This window comes from Lithobates pipiens, unplaced genomic scaffold (genome assembly GCF_037356315.1).
Source record: "Lithobates pipiens isolate NorthernLeopardFrog02 unplaced genomic scaffold, aLitPip1_a1.2 Scaffold_18, whole genome shotgun sequence".
NCBI lineage: Eukaryota > Metazoa > Chordata > Amphibia > Anura > Ranidae > Lithobates > Lithobates pipiens.
In genome coordinates, this window is record NW_027507758.1 from 139,632,804 (window position 1) to 139,654,606 (window position 21,803).

The window sequence follows — 21,803 nt, forward strand, 5'->3', positions numbered from 1 at the left end:
AAATGGTATAAGTGCATCCCTAGCAGCTTCAGCAGCAGCAAGGTTGCTAATGCTGCAGTAATTGACACCTAATCAAAAAAGTGCTTTCCAACAGGAACAATAGGTATTTACAAAAAGTTCTGGGGTTAAAGTGTGCACTAGTAATCCCAATCAAACTGTTGATGTCTAAAACCTTTAAGAATAGAATACTGTATAGTCTTACCTTACAAATTAACTTTTGTGTGTAAAAAAAATAATAACCATTCATATGAATGTAGTTACCTGCTACAGATTTTTTTTCTTTCTGGGGAGATTTCTCGTCCCTTCCTGTTTTGAGGATGCAACAAGAAGAAAGAGCAAATATCCCCAAAGTGAGGGCAATTCCCATCATAAACAAGATTTCTAATGTATGTCTTTGCGATATTGGTCACCAGGATAGATTGAAGGGTGAATTCCCTCAGTGGGGACACAAACTGTAATAAAAACTTGACAGAGGATCTAAAGCTGGCCATAGATGGAGCGATTTTGGATGGAGTGAAAAAAAAAACACTTGATTCCCCCATCAACACTGATTGTGTCCGGCGGGAACTGGTGTTCTGGTGGAGGGGAAGCCGAACCTTCTATGGGCGGCTTAACTGTTTACCAACATTATTATTGTGTATCTTTTATCAGGAACCGGTAACGGCACACTCCCTGTACATCACATTTCTCTTCTTCATTCACTGATTTTAATGGTTTCTGGAAGCGGCTTGTCTTTTGTTTCAGATCAGTTACTATAACTAGCATAGGAAAGGTGCAGAGGGCAGGGAAATACATTGAACAATACAAACATTCTTCAGCACTTGGGCTATAGTGGTAGTAATTGGCTGTAATGCTGCATAGTACTCTGACAACCCTTTTTTTTTTGTGAACTTTTTTCATTGATGGGGAAGTACGAAAAATGGTCTAATGATTCATAAACATGGCTTTACAGCATGCAGAGCCTACATAATCACTCTCCTGAGACCTGCAGCAGCCATGTACAGCTGCCCTTTGAGATTAATGAGAAGATGCGGTTATCTGTGGTTATGTGCAGAGGGTTGTATAAAGCACATGCAAAGATGTATACTCAGAATGCACACTTTAGTCTGGGTGCTTTGTGCAACGCCCATGTGCATAACCGCGAACAAGCCTCATCTTCTAGTTCAACTCAGTGGGTGGCTGTATGCGACAGCTGTGGGTCTGGGCATTCATTATAGCTTTGCTTGCTGTACAGCCCCTGTATGGCTATGTGAGTGAAGCCTACAAGGCTTACATTTTGACTAATTCTCATTGAATCAGTTGCAATTGAAGCTGTGTGAGTCCCTGTCTGCACCCACTGGATTTGGGATCTCACAGTGGTTGGTCATGTTTATACTTTCTAAAGCTGGCAATAGATGGATCAAATCTCAGCCGGTTAAGCAGGGACCGGCCCTAATTCGATCAATCTATGGGCAGGCTGATTGTATCCAAGTCAATCCATCGATCGACCTGGATACAACCAGCTTTTCGGATTTGTAGCATATGATTATTGCCAGGCAGCTATACTGTAGCTGCTAATAGTAATCACTGTGCTCTTCCGGCAGGCACTGCTCTCCGCACCCCCCTGCTGGGAGAACTCAATAGATCTACGGGAGGAATTCCCCTATCAGCACTGGCTGTGTTCATAGGGGAATCGAGCTGCAAGTTGCAGGAAAATAATATCGCTTAATCTATGGTCTGCTTTAAAATGGAAATCCAAATTTATACCGACTACTCATATGGCCAGCATTTGTATGCGTCCAAACCAGAGGTTTCTCCGGTAGAGATAAATATTTTATAGGATCTTTTAGCATATTTGATTACAGTTGAGGTTCGTTTTATTTCTGGGTTTACACTTGGCATTTTGAAGCTTTTTTTTTATCAGCTTCCAACTAAAAAAAAAAATGCTTATATGTCTACTCCACAGCAGGCAATCTTCCATGCATTTTTGGTCTCCCGGATTTGGGCAACTAGATAATGTAAATTGTGATGGAAATGGATCTAAAGCCCCACATTGGAGGTTGAAAGGTAAAGTCATTCAATATTGGATGTCTTAGAACACAGCACAACATGATATCTAATGTTTTTTATTTTAAAGGTACTGTATCATACTTTGCAAGGCTTTTCTTCCAAAGGCACTTTAATATAAGTGAACAGTTTCTGTTTTTAGCAAGATTAATCATTTGTCAGTTAAGGAATTATATAACTAATGAATGTGTTACCTACCAGCAAACTTAAGTAGAGTATGTGAGGATATACAGTAGTTTTGCATTTTGTTACAAGTTGTAACACAAAACTAGCGGATGACCACACACTGCAGACAGCTTTGATATTTTGTTTCGTCTGGATGATACACTCCACAGGATCACTTAGTTCTAATTAAGTTCCTAATTCAATTCAACTTCAAATAAGAAAAAATGCTCACATTCTCATCATTTGTATAATGCAGTATATAAATATAACCTAATTCTCATTTAATATATTGATTTTTCATTTTTAATTTCGGCTCCATTCACACCTGAGAATATCGATTTACTGGCATTTTCAGGCATTTCTATTGAAGTCTGTGGGGCCAAAAACACTTGAAATTTGCCAAAAATAAGCTTTTGTACTTTTTTGGGGCTTCAGGCATTTTGCTTCAAGGCAACAGAACACTCATATGTGACCAGGGACCATTGAAATTAATGGGATTTGGCTTGTTGAGCATTCTAGAGCTAAAAGCTTCAAGCAAAAAAATCACTCAGGTGTGAACAGAGCCTTATGCCGCGTACACACGACCAGACTTTCCAGCAGACTAGGTCCAACGGGATCAGTCCATCACACAATCTGATCGGTTTTCAAAAAAAAAAATGTTTCAAATCTATCCGACGGACTCAATTCCAACAGAAGAAAAATCAGCAAAACTGCTCGTCTGTGTACAAGTCCCAACGGACCAAATACGACGCAAGGGCAGCTATTGGCTACTGGCTATTGAACTTCCTTGTTTAGTCCTGCTTATGTCATCATGTTCAAAATGAACGGACTTTCGAACTGACTTAGTCCGTTCGTGTGTGACCAAGTCCGTTTGTTCGGAAAGTCCGTCGGAAGTTCGCTGAAAGTCCATTGGGAAGACCGTCGGACCTAGTCTGCCGGAAAGTCCGGTTGTGTGTACGCGGCTTAAGAGTGTCATGAAAGAAATAAATAAAATTGTCATTGTTGCCTTTCTGATTTTCTGAAAATGTGGGTTTCTTCACTGGTATTCTGACCATTTGGTTCCTTTAGTTGGAGTTCCTAACCATAATAAGTATGCAGATCAAGGGAAAACACACACTATATAAAAAGACACATCTTAGCGAACACTATATACGGGATATGGGAAATGATTATCTATACAAACACACACGTACATCAACACAGGTTGAACTAGATGGACTGTTGTCTTTATTCAACCTTACCTATGTAATACACTTATACCTCGTACACACGATGAGAATATCGGATGAATGATCATCCGTTTTTTTTGCATGCTAACCTCATATCAAAAACAAATAGATTACTAAAGCTACAAAAATTCTGGTTGGATAGAATACAACTTCGGAAGTGATGTATTGTAATGCATTCTTTCATACAAATACTATACTAATTACGCCAAATGGTTCATTCTGTTATTTTAAAAGAAAAATGTTTGCTTGTGCCTTCAGATATTTTCATATGAACTGTTGTGATCAGCTCTTGAAAGCTGTGTACTGATGAATAGAATTATCAGACGATCGTTTCCGATGCATTTTGGTCTGATTTTCTCATTGCGTGTACCAGGCATTAAAATACATGTTTTAAGTGAAATGTGTGGATAGGCCCTTAGTAAGACACACTGTAGTGGTACAGGCTGTATGCCCTTTGTGTGAGATTTCATTTAGACCCCTTTCACACTGGAGGCATTTTTCAGGCGCTTTCGTGTTAAAAATAGCGCCTGAAAAATGCTTCATATGCAGTCCCAGTGTGAAAGCCCATGTACTGGTGCACTAGCAGGATGTTAGAAAAGGTCCTGAAAGCAGCATCCTAAAGCGCCCCTGCCCATTGAAATCAATGGTTAGCGCCGCCAAAGTGCCTCAGCAGTTAAAAGTGCCCCACTAGTGGCTAAAAAGCACCTCTAAAACGACAGTAAAGCGACACTAAAACTGCCGCTTTACCAGTGTGAAAAGGCTCTTAAATAAGTCCCACCACACATTTATTTTCTTTATCCTTTTTTCCAGGGGACAAAGTACATGTAGCATTTGTCCTGTTTTGATTGGTGCTGTAGATTCAGCGCTAGTGTGCTCGAAAACACATCCCCAACACTGTCTGACAATGCTGCTCTGTAGGAGAAGAATAATTGGATAGCACTAAATGATGAACAGCAATGCTTAGTAAAGAGTAATGCAGGGTTCGGGTGAATGTCTGCGATCTCCTCTGTTTACAGACCTGAACCATAGTGCAGTGTGGGGCAGTTTCCGGGATTCATTTGCTACACTGACGAGTGTGAATGTCAGCACACTCACTGAACATGTGGCGGGGGCAACTGAGCTCAGTCTGAGTTCAATAGGAACGCCCGCAAATTGGGCTTTTGGCAGGGGAGAAGCTGACATGCAGAAATAAAGAGATTATCTGCATGATCATTCAAGAAGCAAACATGGGTCTTTCTGATTGAATCTGTGGATCAGCATTTCTTTTTTTAAAGCGAATGAGACAACTTATTTTAAGTGAACCTGTACTTTACCCCTATCAGGTAAAGTGAGAGGCTTGCTCAAATAGGGTAACTAAACTTTCCCTGCCCTTGTTCCCCAATCTCCATAAACCATCATCCATTGTACTTTTGGCTAAGGGAGAACATGTGACTCTTTCCCTGCCTTTTAATACAGAGGCCTATTCAGTTATTAACTTTTTGGTAAAACTTTGCCTATACTGAGGAACACAAGATTTTCAAAACTACAGTAAATGTACTGATACTTTTTTGTTCAGATAACATGTACAGGGTGCAAATTTCTTTCCCGGGTTGCAGGAAAGGCATTGTTGACAGGGGAGTCCATTGTCTTCTACCAGTAAGGCGGTTGGGGAAACAGTCCATGCCAGAAAAAGGCAGTGATTATTGCTAATGGCTATACCAGCCTCTAGCGATAATCACAAGTAAAATCCGGCAGGCTGGTTTACCCAAGTTAACTGGTTCAGGCCGATATATTGACAGAATGGCTCCCCTGGGTGAAACCCCATATGTCCTTCTGCTTTTCGGCCATAACACACAAATCCCTATGCTATCAGGGAAGAGGAAACATATTGTTTGTTCCTACTAAGAAAAACCAATATTTCCCCTCTCCTAGTCCCTCCCATCCCCACACAATTAGAACACACTGAGGGAACACACAGTTAACACCTTGATCGCCCCCTAGTGTTAACCCCTTCCCTGCCAGTGACCTTTACACAGTAATCCATGCATGTTTATAGAACCGATCTCTGTATAATTGTCAATGGTCCCAAAAAAGTGTCAAAGGTGCGCAAACCAATCAATATACGCTTATTGCGATTTATTATTTTTTTTTTTTAACAAAAATATGTAGAAGTGTATATATATATATATATATATTGGCCTGATGAAGAAATGTGTCTAAAAAAAAATGGGGATATTTATTATAGCAAAAAGTTAAAAAATATTTTTTCAAAATTGTCGCTCTTTTTTGTTTATATTGCAAAAAAAAAAAAAACGCGGAGGTGATCAAATACCACCAAAATAAGGAGAAAAGCACTCACACTTCCACATCCGCAAGTAGACAGGGGAAAAAAGGGAGGAATACTAATAAAGTAATCAAGGGTCGGACTTTAAAGCCAGAAAAACAATGAAGAAGTAACACAAACAAAGTTTATTGAAAAAATACATGATGCAGTCACAGTGTTCAAAAAAGATTAAAAATCATATGAAATGATATAGCTTGTACAATGAGCCCTTGTGCGTCTATGCGTTTCGCCGTTAGGCTTCTTCAGTACATGATCAGGGTTCAAAGACGTAATAGAGAAAAGAGAAAGGAGAGCGAATCTCACTATCTTGCGGTGGGCTAGGTCTCATGTACAAAACTTCAACCGCCGGAAGGTTTCAAAAATGTGGAATGCTTCTGGCAAGGTGTAAACAAACAGCGCACAGCCGATCTCGCAAGTCAGCTTTAAATATTGCTATGGCAGGGGCAAATATGCATCTCGTGTGGGAACAATAATGTTAACCACCAAAGAAAAAATAGATCGCTGGAGACATCCAGAGTCCAATAGGAAGAGGCACTTTGGTAAGGCCAGAGGCATATAGTGCAGCCAGGATAGCCTATGCCGCCCATAGAAAACACATATAGATGTGGAGGTGAACGTGTATGCCCCTGGGAGACAGCCTGGTGCTGTACACTTACACCAGGCTGTCTCCCAGGGGCATACCCATTCGTCTCCACATCTATATGTGTTTTCTATGGGCGGCATAGGCTATGCTGCTGGCCTTACCAAAGTGCCTCTTATTGGACTCTGGATGTCTCCATTGATATATTTTTTCTTTGGTGGTTAACATTATTGTTCCCACATGAGATGCATCTTTGCCCCTGCCATAGCAATATTTAAAGCTGACTTGGGAGATCGGCTGTGCGCTGTTTATTTGTTTACACTTTGCCAGAAGCATTCCACATTTTTGAAGTTTTGTACATGAGACCTAGCCCACCCCAAGATAGTGAGATTCGTTCTCCTTTCTCTATTACGTCTTTGAACTCTGATCGTGTCCTGAAGAAGCCTAACGGCGAAACGCATAGAAGCACACGGGCTTATTGTACAAGCTATATCATTTCATATGATTTTTTATCTTTTTTTGAACACTGTGACTGTATCATGTATTTTTTCAATAAACTTTGTGTTACTTCTTCATTGTTTTTCTGCCTTTAAAGGCCGACCCTTGGTTACTTTATTAGTATTCCTCCCTTTTCCCCCTTAAATACCACCAAAAGAAAGCTCTAGTGTGGGGGAAAAAAAGGACACAAAAAAATTTTGTTTGGGTACAGGGTCGCATGATCGCGCAATTGTCAGTTAAAGGTACACAGTACCAAATTGTAAAAAGTGCTCTAGTCAGGAAGGGGGTAAAATCTTCCGGGCTGAAGCAGTTAATCAATCAACTTGGTACATTCAACCTGCCCATACACGATTCAAACCGTCTATGGCCAACATAAGTTTGATTCATTTGAAAGAATGTATTGGCCAAGTGGGCACATTGGGGGAGATTTACTAAAACGAATGCACTCAGAATCAGATGCAGCTGTGCATGGTAGCCAATCAGCTTCTAACTTCAGCTTGTTCATTTAAGCTTTGGCAATAAACCCTGGAAGCTGATTGGTTTCTTTAAAGAGCTGCACCAGATTTTGCACACTCCACCTTTAGTAAACCCCCCCCTCCCCCATTGTTTTCCTGCAGCCATCACCACCACCAGTTAATTGCTAGTGTAAAACTACTCCTATACTCCTACACTTTATTGTGCATCATAACCATTTTTCCAGAAATTTGGTGTCTATTATATCTGAGCTTCTGGCAATGTTCCCCCTTTTTTTTTAAAGGCTTTGCTTTTTTATTATTATTATTATTATTATTATTATTATAATACAGGATTTATATAGCGCCAACAGTTTGTGCAGTGCTTTACAATATGAATGGAGACCATACAGCAACAATACAATTCAATGCAAGAAGGTTAGGGGGGGCTTGCTCCTGCCAGCTTAGAATCTAATAGGGGCTGTTGTAACAAAAGGTAGTAACTGTGAGGGATGAATTGATGAGGGAAATAGAAGATTAGGTGGTTAGCTGAAGGCAGGATAGGCCTCCCTGATGAGATGAGTTTTCAGGAATCATCTAAAAGTAGACAGAGTAGGAGATTACCCGACAGATTGGAGTAGTGAGTTCCAGAGAATGAGAGAGGCTCTAGAGAAGTCCTGGAGATGAACATGGGAGGAGTACTTCATATTCCTATCACACACGTTCCTGGATCAAAATTTGGGTGCTGCAGCAACAACTAGCTGGATACTGGTTCAAGTCAAGTAGATCTTTGCCAGCACACCATGAATCGACACAAAGTAGCGTCCAAACAGATAGTTTATTGCACGATCAAAACACAAGGAGAATGCAATGTTTCGGAGTCATGCAGGACCCCTTTGTCAGGCATGTGATAGTAGATGTTGTGCCCCTCTATGTATGGGCACGATTAAATGAAAAAGACCCTCAGAGTTCACATGCCTGACAAAGGGGTCCTGTGGGACTCCGAAATGTTGCACTCTCCTTGTGTTGAGATCATGCAACAAACCATCCGTTTGGACACTACTCGATCCATGGTGTGCTGGCAAATATCTACTTTGAGCATGGGAGGAGGAGACAAGGGAGCTAGAGAGCAGGAGGTCTTGGAAGGAGCAAAGAGGGTGTTCTGGGTGATATTTGGAGACAAGATTGGTGATGTAGCTCAAGGCAGAGTTGTAAATTGCTTTGTATGTTATTGTTAGTGTTTGGAATTGTATTCATTGGGCAATGGGAAGCCAGTGGAGGGCTTGGCAGAGAAGGGTGGCAGACACTGAATGGTAAGGTGGATGAGTCTGGCAGTAGCATTCATGATGGCCTGAAGAGGGGATAGCTTGAGATGTAGGCCAATGAGGAAGGCGTTACAATAGTCATGGTGAGAGAATGGAGAAAGGAAATGAAAAAGTTGCGTAGTGGTTTCACCTAGCACCCTGGCATGAGAGGAGGGACTGAAGGTTGTATTATTGATCTTGATGGAGAAGTCAGGGGAGGGGCATGGGCAGGAGGAAAAATTATGAGCTCAGTTTTAGAAAGATTGAGTTTGAGAAAGTGGTGTGACATCCATGTTGATATGTCAGTTAGGAGACTGAAGGAGTGAGGTGAGTAGGAGAGATAGATTTGTGTTGTCAGCATAAAGATGGCACTGTAAGCCATAGGAATTTATTAATTGACCAAGAGACGAGGTGTAAATGGAGAAGTGGGGGGGGGGGGGACGGGACAGAACCTTGGCCTTGGGGTATCCCTACAGAAAAAGGAAGTGGAGAGGAGGAAACTGAGTTAAAGGTAACACTGAAGGAGGTAAGAGGAGAACCAGGAGAGAGCAGAGTCTCGAAGGCCAAGAGTGGAGTTTTTTGAGCAGGAGGGGTTGGTCAACAGTATCAAAGGCTGCAGAGAGGTCTAGTAGTATGAGTATGGTGTAGTGGCCATTGGTTTTAGCAGCTAGTAGATCATTAGTGAGTTTCAAGCAGTGAGTTGGTGAGTCTTAAAGTAAAACTCAAGCCAAAAGCAACAAGATAAAATCAAATAGCCAGTTGGAAGTTAACAAACCAGTTTTTGCTGTAATATTCACCTTTAATTCAGAGATTTACCCTGCAGTACTTTTTTCTGCCACCAGATGTCATCGGTCTGATGGCCAGCGTCATTCAACTCACTTCCTCTGAGCCCAGGTCACCTTGGACCCACTCCTAGTTTGTGACTTGACAGAGAAAGGTGAACAACACAGTGATTACCTCAGCTCTTGCCACTCTGCTTTGTTCGCCTATCAAGCAAATTTGTTGTAACATAATGGCTCCTTGTACTTTCTTCCCCTCAAACTCCAGCTCTCCTGTACAGGGACTGCAATTAGGCTGATACCAGATGAAATTCAGGTACGTTAAAGCTGCTTGCTTTACAAAATACATTGAGGGCCCATTCACGCCATGCACAGATCCACATAGGGCCAAGGTAATGACAACCTGATACTCCAGTCTGCATTGATGTGTGGTGGGTGAAAATGGAACACACTGCATTTAAATATAGTGCAACACAAAACAATACGTCATGCATTAAGGAAAACAAAATCATGGCATCTGCTGTGAAGAAACGTCTACCTGATGTACTAATGATTATGGAGCCAGTCTGTTGTCTTTTATATCTGCCTAGAGTTTAGCAATGATGTTGCTGATTTTTCATTATAGAAAATGTAACATATCTCCTATTTCACTCTCCATAGGGACTCTCCCTCTGTACTTAATTCCTGGAAAAGTCATGCTGATACAAAATCAGTAAATGTGTGTTCTATTTTGAATTCCCTTAGTAATTATAAGTGTGATTTATATTTGTGTCAGTGTGATATATGTGCTGTGTTAGGGTGCCACTAGCCAAATAAATAATTGCTATAGAGTGGTGTATGAGTGTTATGTATTTAAAGTGGAGCCAAATTTACCTTTACTTCAAGAGTCCTGTCCCTCACCAGCACTGGCATCTTTTGCTGGGTGGGTGGTCTTCGGCTGTCCTAATTGGTGGACCCGATATGACAACATTCCTGCACATGTACAGTAGTCAGTCATTTTGGCAAACAGGGATTGTGCTGCAGATGTAAGCTGAGCTGAGCATGCGCAGTTAAGCTTACATGCCAGAGCAGACAGGTAGGTGTGTTTGATTGCAGAAGAGACACTGCATGTATCTTCTGCAATAAATAGCATGCCTGCTCGTAGTTTTTTTTTTTTTATTGCAGAACTTTAGTTCTGATTTAATGGTAAAATCTGGCATATTGTGATGGAATTGAATAAATAGTAACTGATTTCTTGAAGAATATCTAAACCCAAGAGGACAAACATACTATATTGTAGCCTACCAGTCCTTAGATGTGGTGACCACATTAGGTTTCTATTTTTTTAAGCTGCAACTACAGAAAAATACCTTTCCAGGGCTCCAATGTCCTAATTTCTTCAGTGTACAAAACTGATATTATATCCTATAAAAAGAAAACGCGCTAGAGCTTTACCAAATAATAAGGAAAATGTCAGTTAGCACAATACCATAATTCATAGTATTATACATATTGAAAACACTAGGGGCAAGGCTAAAGTAGCATGAGAGAATCATACATGCAGTGTAATATTTAAAGAAAAATGCAAACCAATGTGCATCATAATGTGTGCAAATCAAATCCGAGTCTATATTAGATAAGAAAAATATACAAAGAGTCTAAAATTTAAGAAAAAACTGTTTAACGATACAAAACTGATATATCAAATAATGTTATCAGGCTTCCCAATCCTCCTCTTTGCACAACAGAACACCCCCTTTGTTAAGCCGGCCATAGACAGTTTGAATCTTGGCCGGTTCAGTAGGGACCGGCCGAGATTCGAACCATGTATGGGTAGGCTGAATGTACCCAATTTGATTGATCAACTTTGGGTTACAACCAGCCTGTTGGAATTTACATACGATTATTGCTAGCAAAATCTATGCCCCTGGGATAGAACAGAATAGGTCCATGGGAGGCATTCCCCCATCAACATTGACTTTGTTGATGGGGAGGATCGAGCAATTTTTTTTTTTTTTCTGTGATTACAGGAAATAAAATTGCTCTGTCTATGGCTGGTCCTAGAACCACAAGGGAGGTGTTTGTAGTCTTGTCCTAGGGTGGTCATCCTAGAAAAGGTGGTGAGTTACTGCCAGGATCATCGGGGAAAGGTGATGGGGGGGAAAAAACGTAAGAAAAATGAAAACTAATGGAAGCCATAGTCTAGATCAGCTGTTGCCAACCAGTGGTCCATGAGAACATTTTGGTGGTCCCCAGGGGTTCTGTTACAAATGAACATTGTGGCAGATGTATACCACCCAGTGTTGTTTTCAGTGGTTCTCAATGCACGCCAGCACGCATTGATACCTGATGCCTCCTCTGTAGTTCTAGTTCCTGTGAACTCAGAGGGAAGTGCCAGGAGTAGTGTAGAGAGTGGGAGGTGAAGAAAGAGGGGACTTCCAATGGCAGCGCTAATCAGACTGGGAGGGACCATGAAGCTTGAGTACATGGCTGGATATGGAGGTGAGATCCTCCATATATTCACGCTGGTGATCCGCTAGATTCAAAATTGTGAGTTTAGCGTTCTGTGAGGTCCGAAAGGTTGGCGACCACTGAACTAGATGACAAATTGTTTGAACTCGCGTTCCAAAAATGGTAGTGCTCATGATACTCATGATGTACTTTGCCACATTTTGAGCGCAAAATCATTCAATGGACAGAAATGACTTTGTTCACATAAAAAGGAAGTGATGAAATCCTGCATATGCGTATTAAAAATCAGTCAATTTATACAGTGCTACAAACACCTTTAACATTTTGTTCGTTCAATAAAAAAATTCCAAACTTTTTATTTTTGATTTTTTTTTTTTTTTTAAGTTGAAAACAAGCATTGGTTTTCTCCCACTAATTATTCAAAAACTGAATGAACGTTACAATCATAAGAATTTTGTAGGATTTTTCATCTAGTGTCTGGTCACCATAAGGCACCATTACCACCATGGCAGAGGACTTTACACGGCCCTGTGGGGCTTATTTCTGGGTTGGGGAGTCACAAGTGTGTGTATAGACAATGACAGGCAGACAGAGGCCAATTGTACATCCATCCCATACACATCAAACTAGTGGGATACGCAGGTAACGCCGCGATGGTCGCCATGTTCCCCGCGATGGTCGCCATGTTCCCCGCGATGGTCGCCATGTTCCCCGCGATGGTCGCCATGTTCCCCGCGATGGTCGCCATGTTCCCCGCGATGGTCGCCATGTTCCCCGCGCTGGTCGCTATGTCCCAGCGATGGTCGCCATGTTCCCCGCGATGGTCGCCATGTTCCCCGCGATGGTCGCCATGTTCCCCGCGATGGTCGCCATGTTCCCCACTATGGTCGCCATGTTCCCCGCAATGGTCACCATGTTCCACACGATGGTCGCCATGTTCCCCGCGATGGTCGCCCTGTTCCCCGCGATGGTCGACATGCCCAGTGATGGTCACCATGTCCAGGCCTCTGGCTGTCCGGGCACTGGTGACTCCGGGCACAGATATTCCTATTGGTATATGGCCATGTGAATGAGGCCCGATCACCCAGCACAGGTAAGCTGCAATATACTGTAGATATGACTTGTGTGTTCTGGGTGAGAGCACAGAGCTCCGCCTGCAGTGTGTGGGTGCCCCAGGCACACCGGCACATACAGATGTGGGCACAGTGGCCGGCATGGTGTGTGTTGGTATTCGGTGACAGGCAGAGCCCGGGGACACTGTGCACTAGTTACCAGGCAGCTTGTGGCCTGTGATTGGCTGTGCGGAGGTCACAGTGGAGGAGGGGGCGGGCCCGGTGTGTGGAGCTCAGCTGTGCTGCCGCTGAGGGGAGGGAGCTGGGACAATAACAGCAGTAGGGAGAGCGGAGTGTAGAGAGCAGTGTGTCCGCTCCCCCCTTCCTTCACTCACTTATGAGCACAGCCCGGCTCTCATAGACCCGCCGCACTCTGCCCGCCTGCCGTCCCCCATTACACACTGCCCAGGGATGAGAAAGAGAGCCGAGTCTGGGGCCCGGGAACATGACAGCTACGGTGCCGCTCCGCTGGACAGGGAGTGCCGCCTGAAGAACCTGAGGATACCGGGGACAAGGGGGCCGGACTGCGACACCACCAAGGGGATGAAGAGGTTCGGCAGGTGAGGAGGGCTGTGTACACCGGGAGAGGAACACATGGATGGGGCAATCACCTCTGTATACTGTATACACCGCACTGGACTGACACTGTGTACACTGACAGTGCATGGAGGAAGACTGACACTGTGTACACTGACAGTGCATGGAGGAGGACTGACACTGTGTACACTGACAGTGCATGGAGGAGGACTGACACTGTGTACACTGACAGTGCATGGAGGAGGACTGACACTGTGTACACTGACAGTGCATGGAGGAGGACTGACACTGTGTACACTGACAGTGCATGGAGGAAGACTGACACTGTGTACACTGACAGTGCATGGAGGAAGACTGACACTGTGTACACTGACAGTGCATGGAGGAAGACTGACACTGTGTACACTGACAGTGCATGGAGGAAGACTGACACTGTGTACACTGACAGTGCATGGAGGAAGACTGACACTGTGTACACTGACAGTGCATGGAGGAAGACTGACACTGTGTACACTGACAGTGCATGGAGGAGGACTGACACTGATGGTGCATGGAGGAGGACTGACACTGATGGTGCATGGAGGAGGACTGACACTGATGGTGCATGGAGGAGGACTGACACTGATGGTGCATGGAGGAGGACTGACACTGATGGTGCATGGAGGAGGACTGACACTGATGGTGCATGGAGGAGGACTGACACTGATGGTGCATGGAGGAGGACTGACACTGATGGTGCATGGAGGAGGACTGACACTGATGGTGCATGGAGGAGGACTGACACTGACGGTGCATGGAGGAGGACTGACACTGACGGTGCATGGAGGAGGACTGACACTGACGGTGCATGGAGGAGGACTGACACTGACGGTGCATGGAGGAGGACTGACACTGACGGTGCATGGAGGAGGACTGACACTGACGGTGCATGGAGGAGGACTGACACTGACGGTGCATGGAGGAGGACTGACACTGACGGTGCATGGAGGAGGACTGACACTGATGGTGCATGGAGGAGGACTGACACTGATGGTGCATGGAGGAGGACTGACACTGATGGTGCATGGAGGAGGACTGACACTGATGGTGCATGGAGGAGGACTGACACTGATGGTGCATGGAGGAGGACTGACACTGATGGTGCATGGAGGAGGACTGACACTGACGGTGCATGGAGGAGGACTGACACTGACGGTGCATGGAGGAGGACTGACACTGACGGTGCATGGAGGAGGACTGACACTGACAGTGCATGGAGAAGGACTGACACTGACGGTGCATGGAGAAGGCCTGACACTGTGTACACTGACAGTGCATGGAGGAGGACTGGCAGTGCATGGAGGACTGACACTGACTACACTGACAGTGCATGGAGGAGGACTGGCAGTGCATGGAGGACTGACACTGACTACACTGACAGTGCATGGAGGAGGACTGACAGTGCATGGAGGAGGACTGACACTGACTACACTGACAGTGCACAGAGGAGGACTGACACTGACTACACTGACAGTGCATGGAGGAGGACTGACAGTGCATGGAGGAGGACTGACACTGACTACACTGACAGTGCATGGAGGAGGACTGACACTGACTACACTGACAGTGCATGGAGGAGGACTGACACTGACTACACTGACAGTGCATGGAGGAGGACTGACACTGACTACACTGACAGTGCATGGAGGAGGACTGACACTGACTACACTGACAGTGCATGGAGGAGGACTGATACTGACTACACTGACAGTGCATGGAGGAGGACTGACACTGACAGTGCATGGAGGAGGACTGACACTGACTACACTGACAGTGCATGGAGGAGGACTGACACTGACTACACTGACAGTGCATGGAGGAGGACTGACACTGACAGTGCATGGAGGAGGACTGATACGGATACCTTTACATTGCATGGGGGAGGGCTGACACTCACTAGACTGACACTCCATGGAGGACTGATACTGTGTACAATGACTGCATGGAGGACTGGAACTGCATGGAGGAGGCCTAACGGTGTGCCCCTTACACTGCAGCACACAGTGTCCGTACACCTTCATACAGACTGAGTGCTGACATGAAGGTGTAGTGACACTGTGACTTGCATCACTTGGAGGATTACTGTCACGGCTCTGCACTGCATGGAGGGGGTGATCTGTGCGTCTTATATGGCTCTTGTACTGACACTATGGTGGACTCAGGATAACCAGAAAGATTTTTCCACTAATCACTTGCCCCAAAATTCATCTTTTTGGCTCCAGCAGGGTGATTATTTGGGTTATAGTCCTGTGAGCATTAAAGTCACTGCCTTTTCTGTGCGGCCCTTGTGTGATGTCAGGGGCTGTACATGAAGCCCCCTATTTTTTTTTTTTTTTAATGAGGTTGTCACTTAGTGCCCGTTCACACAGGGGCGACGCGACTTGCAGCGCGTCTCACAGACGCGACCTGCACACGACTTCAGCGGCGACTTGCAAAATGACTTCTGTATAGAAGTCAATGCAAGTCGCCTGAAGTCGCCCCGAAAATACTACAGGAACCTTTTTCTAAGTCGGAGCGACTTGAGTCGCTCCTATTAGAACGGTTCCATAGTACAGAACGGAGCGCGACTTGTCAGGCGGCTAAGTCGCCTGACAAGTCGCGGTAGTGTGAACGGGCACTTAGTGAGTTGCAGGCTGGGTTGCAGTGCTGTGCTGATTAACCCTTCAGAGTCCCACTCTTCATGATCCAATCACAGATGAAGATAAGACACATTGAGTTTGATTTACTAAAGGCAAATATACTGTGCTCTGCAAGTGCATTTTAAGTGCAATTGCTCTAGATCTGAGGGGAAGCTCTGCTGTTTTCTATCATCCAATCGTCTACAAACAAAAATGCAGTTTTTTATTTTCCTTGCATGTGATTGGATATTCTTTGCAAAGTGAAGCTTCACCTAATTTATTAAGCTCTGGAGTAACTGCACTGGCTGTGCACCGTATATTTGTCTTTAGTAAATCAACCCCATTGCAGAAACTGGAATCGGAGTGACCAAACCTCTAGCTTGTCTATTTACAGTAACAATAAATGGAAAAATTAGACAAAAACTGAAGTCACTAGGAGGCGGCTGGAACCTTTTATCCTCTTTCAGTACAGTCACTGCTCCCTCCACTGAAAACAAAAAACTTGTGAAACAGATTATTATATAATCTGCAAGATCAATGAAAAAGTTTTATAGGTATTTATAATGGATGACCACTTATATAGTATTCAAGCATGGGAAGAATTATCTCAGTGCCCTAATTTGTCATAAAAAAAAAAAAGAAAAAAAAAAAAAGAGAATGGCCCATGGAGTATTTTTCTCCTTTTCCTTCCCTCACCTATTCAAATATCCCCAGGTCACCGCACCTCCTATCAGTCTGTGTGAACATTGTTAGTACATTCCTCGTAGTTCGAAAATTCTAGCTTTAATTTAATCAAGGGAGTGTGCCGTATGTGCGTATTTGTGTGTTTATGCGTAAAAATACCGACCACAAAGTATTAGCAGCTTCGTCAGCTTTTTATTGCTTTTTCCTTCACCTCCCATCTGGTAAAACGGTGTCACCAGAACAGCAAAAAAAGAGCTCTGGATTTAGCGGTGAAACCTGGCAGGGGCTCTTACCTTTCCTCACTCCATCACAAACTAGAAAGAAATATGGGTTATAATGACATTGGAACCCAGGAGGGCAGAAAGTTGGGAGACAGGCGATCGCCTCGATTGACTTATTACTACATCATATCAACTTAATTTGAACTTAAAGTGGTTGTAAACTCACTTTTTGGACCTCTACCTATAGGTAAGCCTAGAATAATGCCCCATACACACGGTCGGAAATTCTGACGAAAAATCTGATCGTGTGTGGGCTCTATTGGATTTTTTTTTCTGTCGGAATTTCCGACGGAAAAAGTTTGAGAGCTGGATCTAAAATTTTCCAACAACAAAATCCGATCGGACTTTTTCTGATCGTGTGTAGAGAATTCCGACGCACAAAGTGCCACACATGCTCAGAAAAAATTTGGAGACGAAAGCTATTGGCTACTGGCCTCTACATAGTCTCATCGTACGTTTTGTACGTCACCTCGTTCCGAACGATCGGATTTTCCGACAACTTTGTGTAACCGTGTGTATGCAAGACAAGTTTCGGGCAAAATCCGTCTGAAAAAATTGGACGAATTTTGTGGTCGGAATGTCCGACTGTGTGTAGGGGGCATTAGGCTTACCTATAAGTAGAGGAAATATCTCCAAAACGTGCATAGTTTAGGAGATATTTCACTTGTAGTCTGCCGAAAATTCCAACAGTGCAAGCGCAGGGGAGAAACAAAACTAAGTGCCGTTTCTTCCCTAGCCTGTTCCGTTAATCAGCACTCCCGTGCACATGCGCAGGAGTGACGTCACATAGCTCCGGCGAATTACAGAGCCGGAGTCCGCGGTCTGAAAGGAAGAGGGGCCAGAAGATGGACGCTGCCTACACAAGGGACATCGCTGAATTCTTTTGGAGGTGTCACATAATGGACTAGTATGCAATGCATACTAGCCCATTATGCTTTTCATTTGCAGGCTTTGCAGCAATCAAAAGAGGAAGTAAAACCCATCAGGATTTACTTCCTCTTTAACCACTTCGCGCCCAGGCCAATTCTGACATTTCTCTCCTACATGTAAAATTACACATTTTTTTGCTAGAAAATTAAATAGAACCCCCAAACATTATATATGTTTTTTTAGCAAAGACCCTAGAGAATACAATGGCGGTCGTTGCAACTTTTTATCTCGCATGGTATTTACGCAGCAATTTTTCATGCTTAAAAAAAACAACAAAAAAAAACAGAAAAGTTAGCCCAATTTTTTTGCATAATGTGAAAGAGGAGGATACGCCGAGTAAATGGATACCCAACATGTCACGCTTCAAAATTGTACATGCTCGTGGAATGGCGCCCAACTTTGGTATTTAAAAATCCCCATAGGCGACGCTTTACATTTTTTTTACTGGTTACATGTTTTGGGTTAGAGAGGAGGTCTAGATCTAGAATTATTGCTCTTGCTCTAACTTTCGCAGCAATATCTGAATGATGTCTGTGGCCTCAGGCATCATTCAGATATAACCACCGAAAGCCCATGACATCAATAGACGTAGTATGGGCGCCAAGTGGTTAAGCGTTGCTCTAGAATTGCCAAACTCCTCATATACTCCTGGAGTAAAAATGTAATTGCATGTTATTATTATTTATGGTATTAAGGTTTGAACATGCACTACAGACACAGATTTAGCCGTTGTGATATACAATATAACATCTTTATAAATAAAACAAAGTTTTATAAACAAACAAAAATATTGCCTTTTAACTTTAAAATGTAAAAAAACAAACAAACTTTAAACTCTATTGGCTGTAATGTCATTCCACATATTACCTAAATATATTACCAACATTAACCGCCCACCGTAGATATATTGCGGCAAGGCTGCTGCTGTGTGCAGGATCACTTACCTAGTACGTGATCCGCACGCTGGGTTAGAAAGCACCCCCACTGCCCCGGCTGTGCTGCGATTGGCTGCAGTATCAACCACTGGTTGCCGTCACCTGGCGATCAGCTGCGGACATTAACGAAGAGAGACCAGTGTAGGTAAACAAACACAGGGCTCTCTTCTAAAAGCAGCCAGGTGCTGTTTTTTTTCTTCCTGCCCCCACACCCTCCTAACCTGGAAGTGCTGGATCACATACTATGTATGTGATCGAGCGCAGGAGAGCCGCCTTGCCGCCGTATATATACAGTATACGGTCGGCAAGCAGTTCAATATTAAGAAGAAAAAAAAAGAAAAACCTTTTTCTTAATTTTTTTTCAGCAGCTTTTTTAGACACATTATTATTATTATTATTATTATTATTATTATTATTATTATTATTATTAGATACTTGTTCTTATGTGGTATTAAAGTGTTAATGTTAACGTCAAATTTCTATTTAGTTTTAGTCATAGTCTTTTGACTAAAATATCATTTTAGTTTTAGTTGTATTTTAGTCATCCAAGTTGTTTTAGTCTACTAAAATAGTGTTAATTTCAGTGACAAAAATATTTTCGTCAACAAAATTAGCATTGGTTATGGAAGTCAATCTACCTATCGACTTCTGTACAATCTTGAGTTTTGTCCCGAACGATCAGTCAGTGGATTCTGACAGCTGGGAAGGCTCCCCACCATCAGAATACAAAATCGTAATGGGAGTGATTCCCCCATCCATATAGTGTATGGATGAGTGAATTGGATCATTTTTTTTTAATTCAACCAGGGAATAATGTGTGAAAATGGGCTGCCTTACAGTATGATCTGGGCAATGTTCATCTAATACATGAAGCACCATGTATACATTACTTTATAGGCCCAGGGGCTGGATGCAGCCCATTGCTTGCCTTTATCTGGCCCTTGGGGCACTTTTCCTTCCACTGACACCAACAATGGGGCAATATTTCTGCTATTGACATTAGGAATGGGGCACTATTTCTCCCAATGATGCCAATGATGTTGCACTCTTCCTCAAACTGACACCAATGATGGGGCACTATTAATCCCACTGACACCAATGATGGGGCACTATTAATCCCACTGACACCAATGATTGGGCACTATTCATCCCACTGACACCAATGATTGGGCACTATTCATCCCACTGACACCAATGATTGGGCACTATTCATCCCACTGACACCAATGATTGGGCACTATTCATCCCACCGACACCAATGATTGGGCACTATTCATCCCACCGACACCAATGATTGGGCACTATTCATCCCACCGACACCAATGATTGGGCACTATTCATCCCACCGACACCAATGATTGGGCACTATTAATCCCACCGACGACACCAATGATTGGGCACTATTAATCCCACCGACGACACCAATGATTGGGCACTATTAATCCCACCGACGACACCAATGATTGGGCACTATTAATCCCACCGACGACACCAATGATTGGGCACTATTAATCCCACCGACGACACCAATGATTGGGCACTATTAATCCCACCGACGACACCAATGATTGGGCACTATTAATCCCACCCGACGACACCAATGATTGGGCACTATTAATCCCACCGACGACACCAATAATTGGGCACTATTAATCCCACCGACGACACCAATGATTGGGCACTATTAATCGCACCGACGAAACCAATGATTGGGCACTATTAATCGCACCGACGAAACCAATGATTGGGCACTATTAATCCCACCGACGACACCAATGATTGGGCACTATTAATACCACTGACACCAATGTTTGGGCACTAGTAATCTCACTGACACCAATGATTGGGCACGTTTCCTCCCCCTAATTCCAAAGACGCATTGTTTACTCCCATTGATGCCAGGACAATATCTACTCCCAATGACCACAGTCTGCCCCCCTAAAGTCTGTAGGACAACAAACTGGCCCTTTGTGTAGAAAAGTCTGAAGACCCCAGCTGTATAGTATTGGGAGAATTATATGAGTGTACAACATCTACATTTATCAGTTTTAAAAAAGTCAACAAATGAACCTTCTAAAGCATGTCTATATAAATTGTAAGTTGAGTACTATTCCTCTATTTCTTTTCTTACCTATATGTGTTTGTAATGATGAGTCCGCAGGTGCATTGTTATATCATTCTGAGCATATATAGGCATGTTTGTGTTTTATAGAAATACCTGGCACATAATAGACCTACATATCTAGTTTTATACCTTGATGGCATATTCCTTTCCTAAAGCAGCCTTTCTCAACCTCTTAGATAATGAGAAAATATCTACAGCTGAGTTCACTGTATAGAAGTGTGATGATCATTGTGGAGAATGCTCCTTACATGTGTTGTTAGTGAGAAGATACTTCCTCTTACAGCTGTAAAAATCATCGGTGTCAGCGGGAACTTATCTGAGAGGCAGAAGTTGGTCATTGCTCATGGAAGCCCTAGCAACCTCTGGAGCTGCTTGGGGTTCCACAGAGCCCTGGGTGAGAGGTTGTCCTAAAATATATTCTGTAGATGACAGGGCATCACATGCTGTCTGAGCTGAAGTGGTGTGATAAAAAAAAGCTGAAGCTGTAAAGTCTGTTATATCCAGTGACACTACAGGAGTCATCACAAATAAAGCTTGGTTTTTCTTCCCAAATTCTGTAAAGGGATTCTAGCATCAGCTAGCTGAACACGTAACTTCCCTCTCTAAATCAACATTTACTATTTTTAATCTTTATGCTGCTAGAATAAGTAAATAGAAATTTATAGGAACGTATATCATAGATACTTGTGTTTAAACTTTTTTTTTTATTTATTTT

The 21,803-nt window shown here is 43.3% G+C and overlaps 1 protein-coding gene across 2 annotated transcripts in view; it reads left to right on the top strand.

The window, feature by feature from the left end:
• The window catches only part of ABHD12 (abhydrolase domain containing 12, lysophospholipase), a 223,156-nt gene that overhangs the window by 45,381 nt on the left and 155,972 nt on the right, over positions 1 to 21,803 (top strand). Inside the window, exon 1 of one of the 2 annotated variants that reach the window (XM_077486184.1) lies at positions 13,181 to 13,499. The exons of the other annotated variant lie outside the window; for it this stretch is intronic. Coding sequence (XP_077342310.1) covers positions 13,351 to 13,499 — 149 coding nt within the window. The 5' untranslated portion in view covers positions 13,181 to 13,350. Of the gene's footprint in view, positions 1 to 13,180; positions 13,500 to 21,803 lie in introns of those variants that run through there. 2 annotated transcript variants of the gene reach the window in all.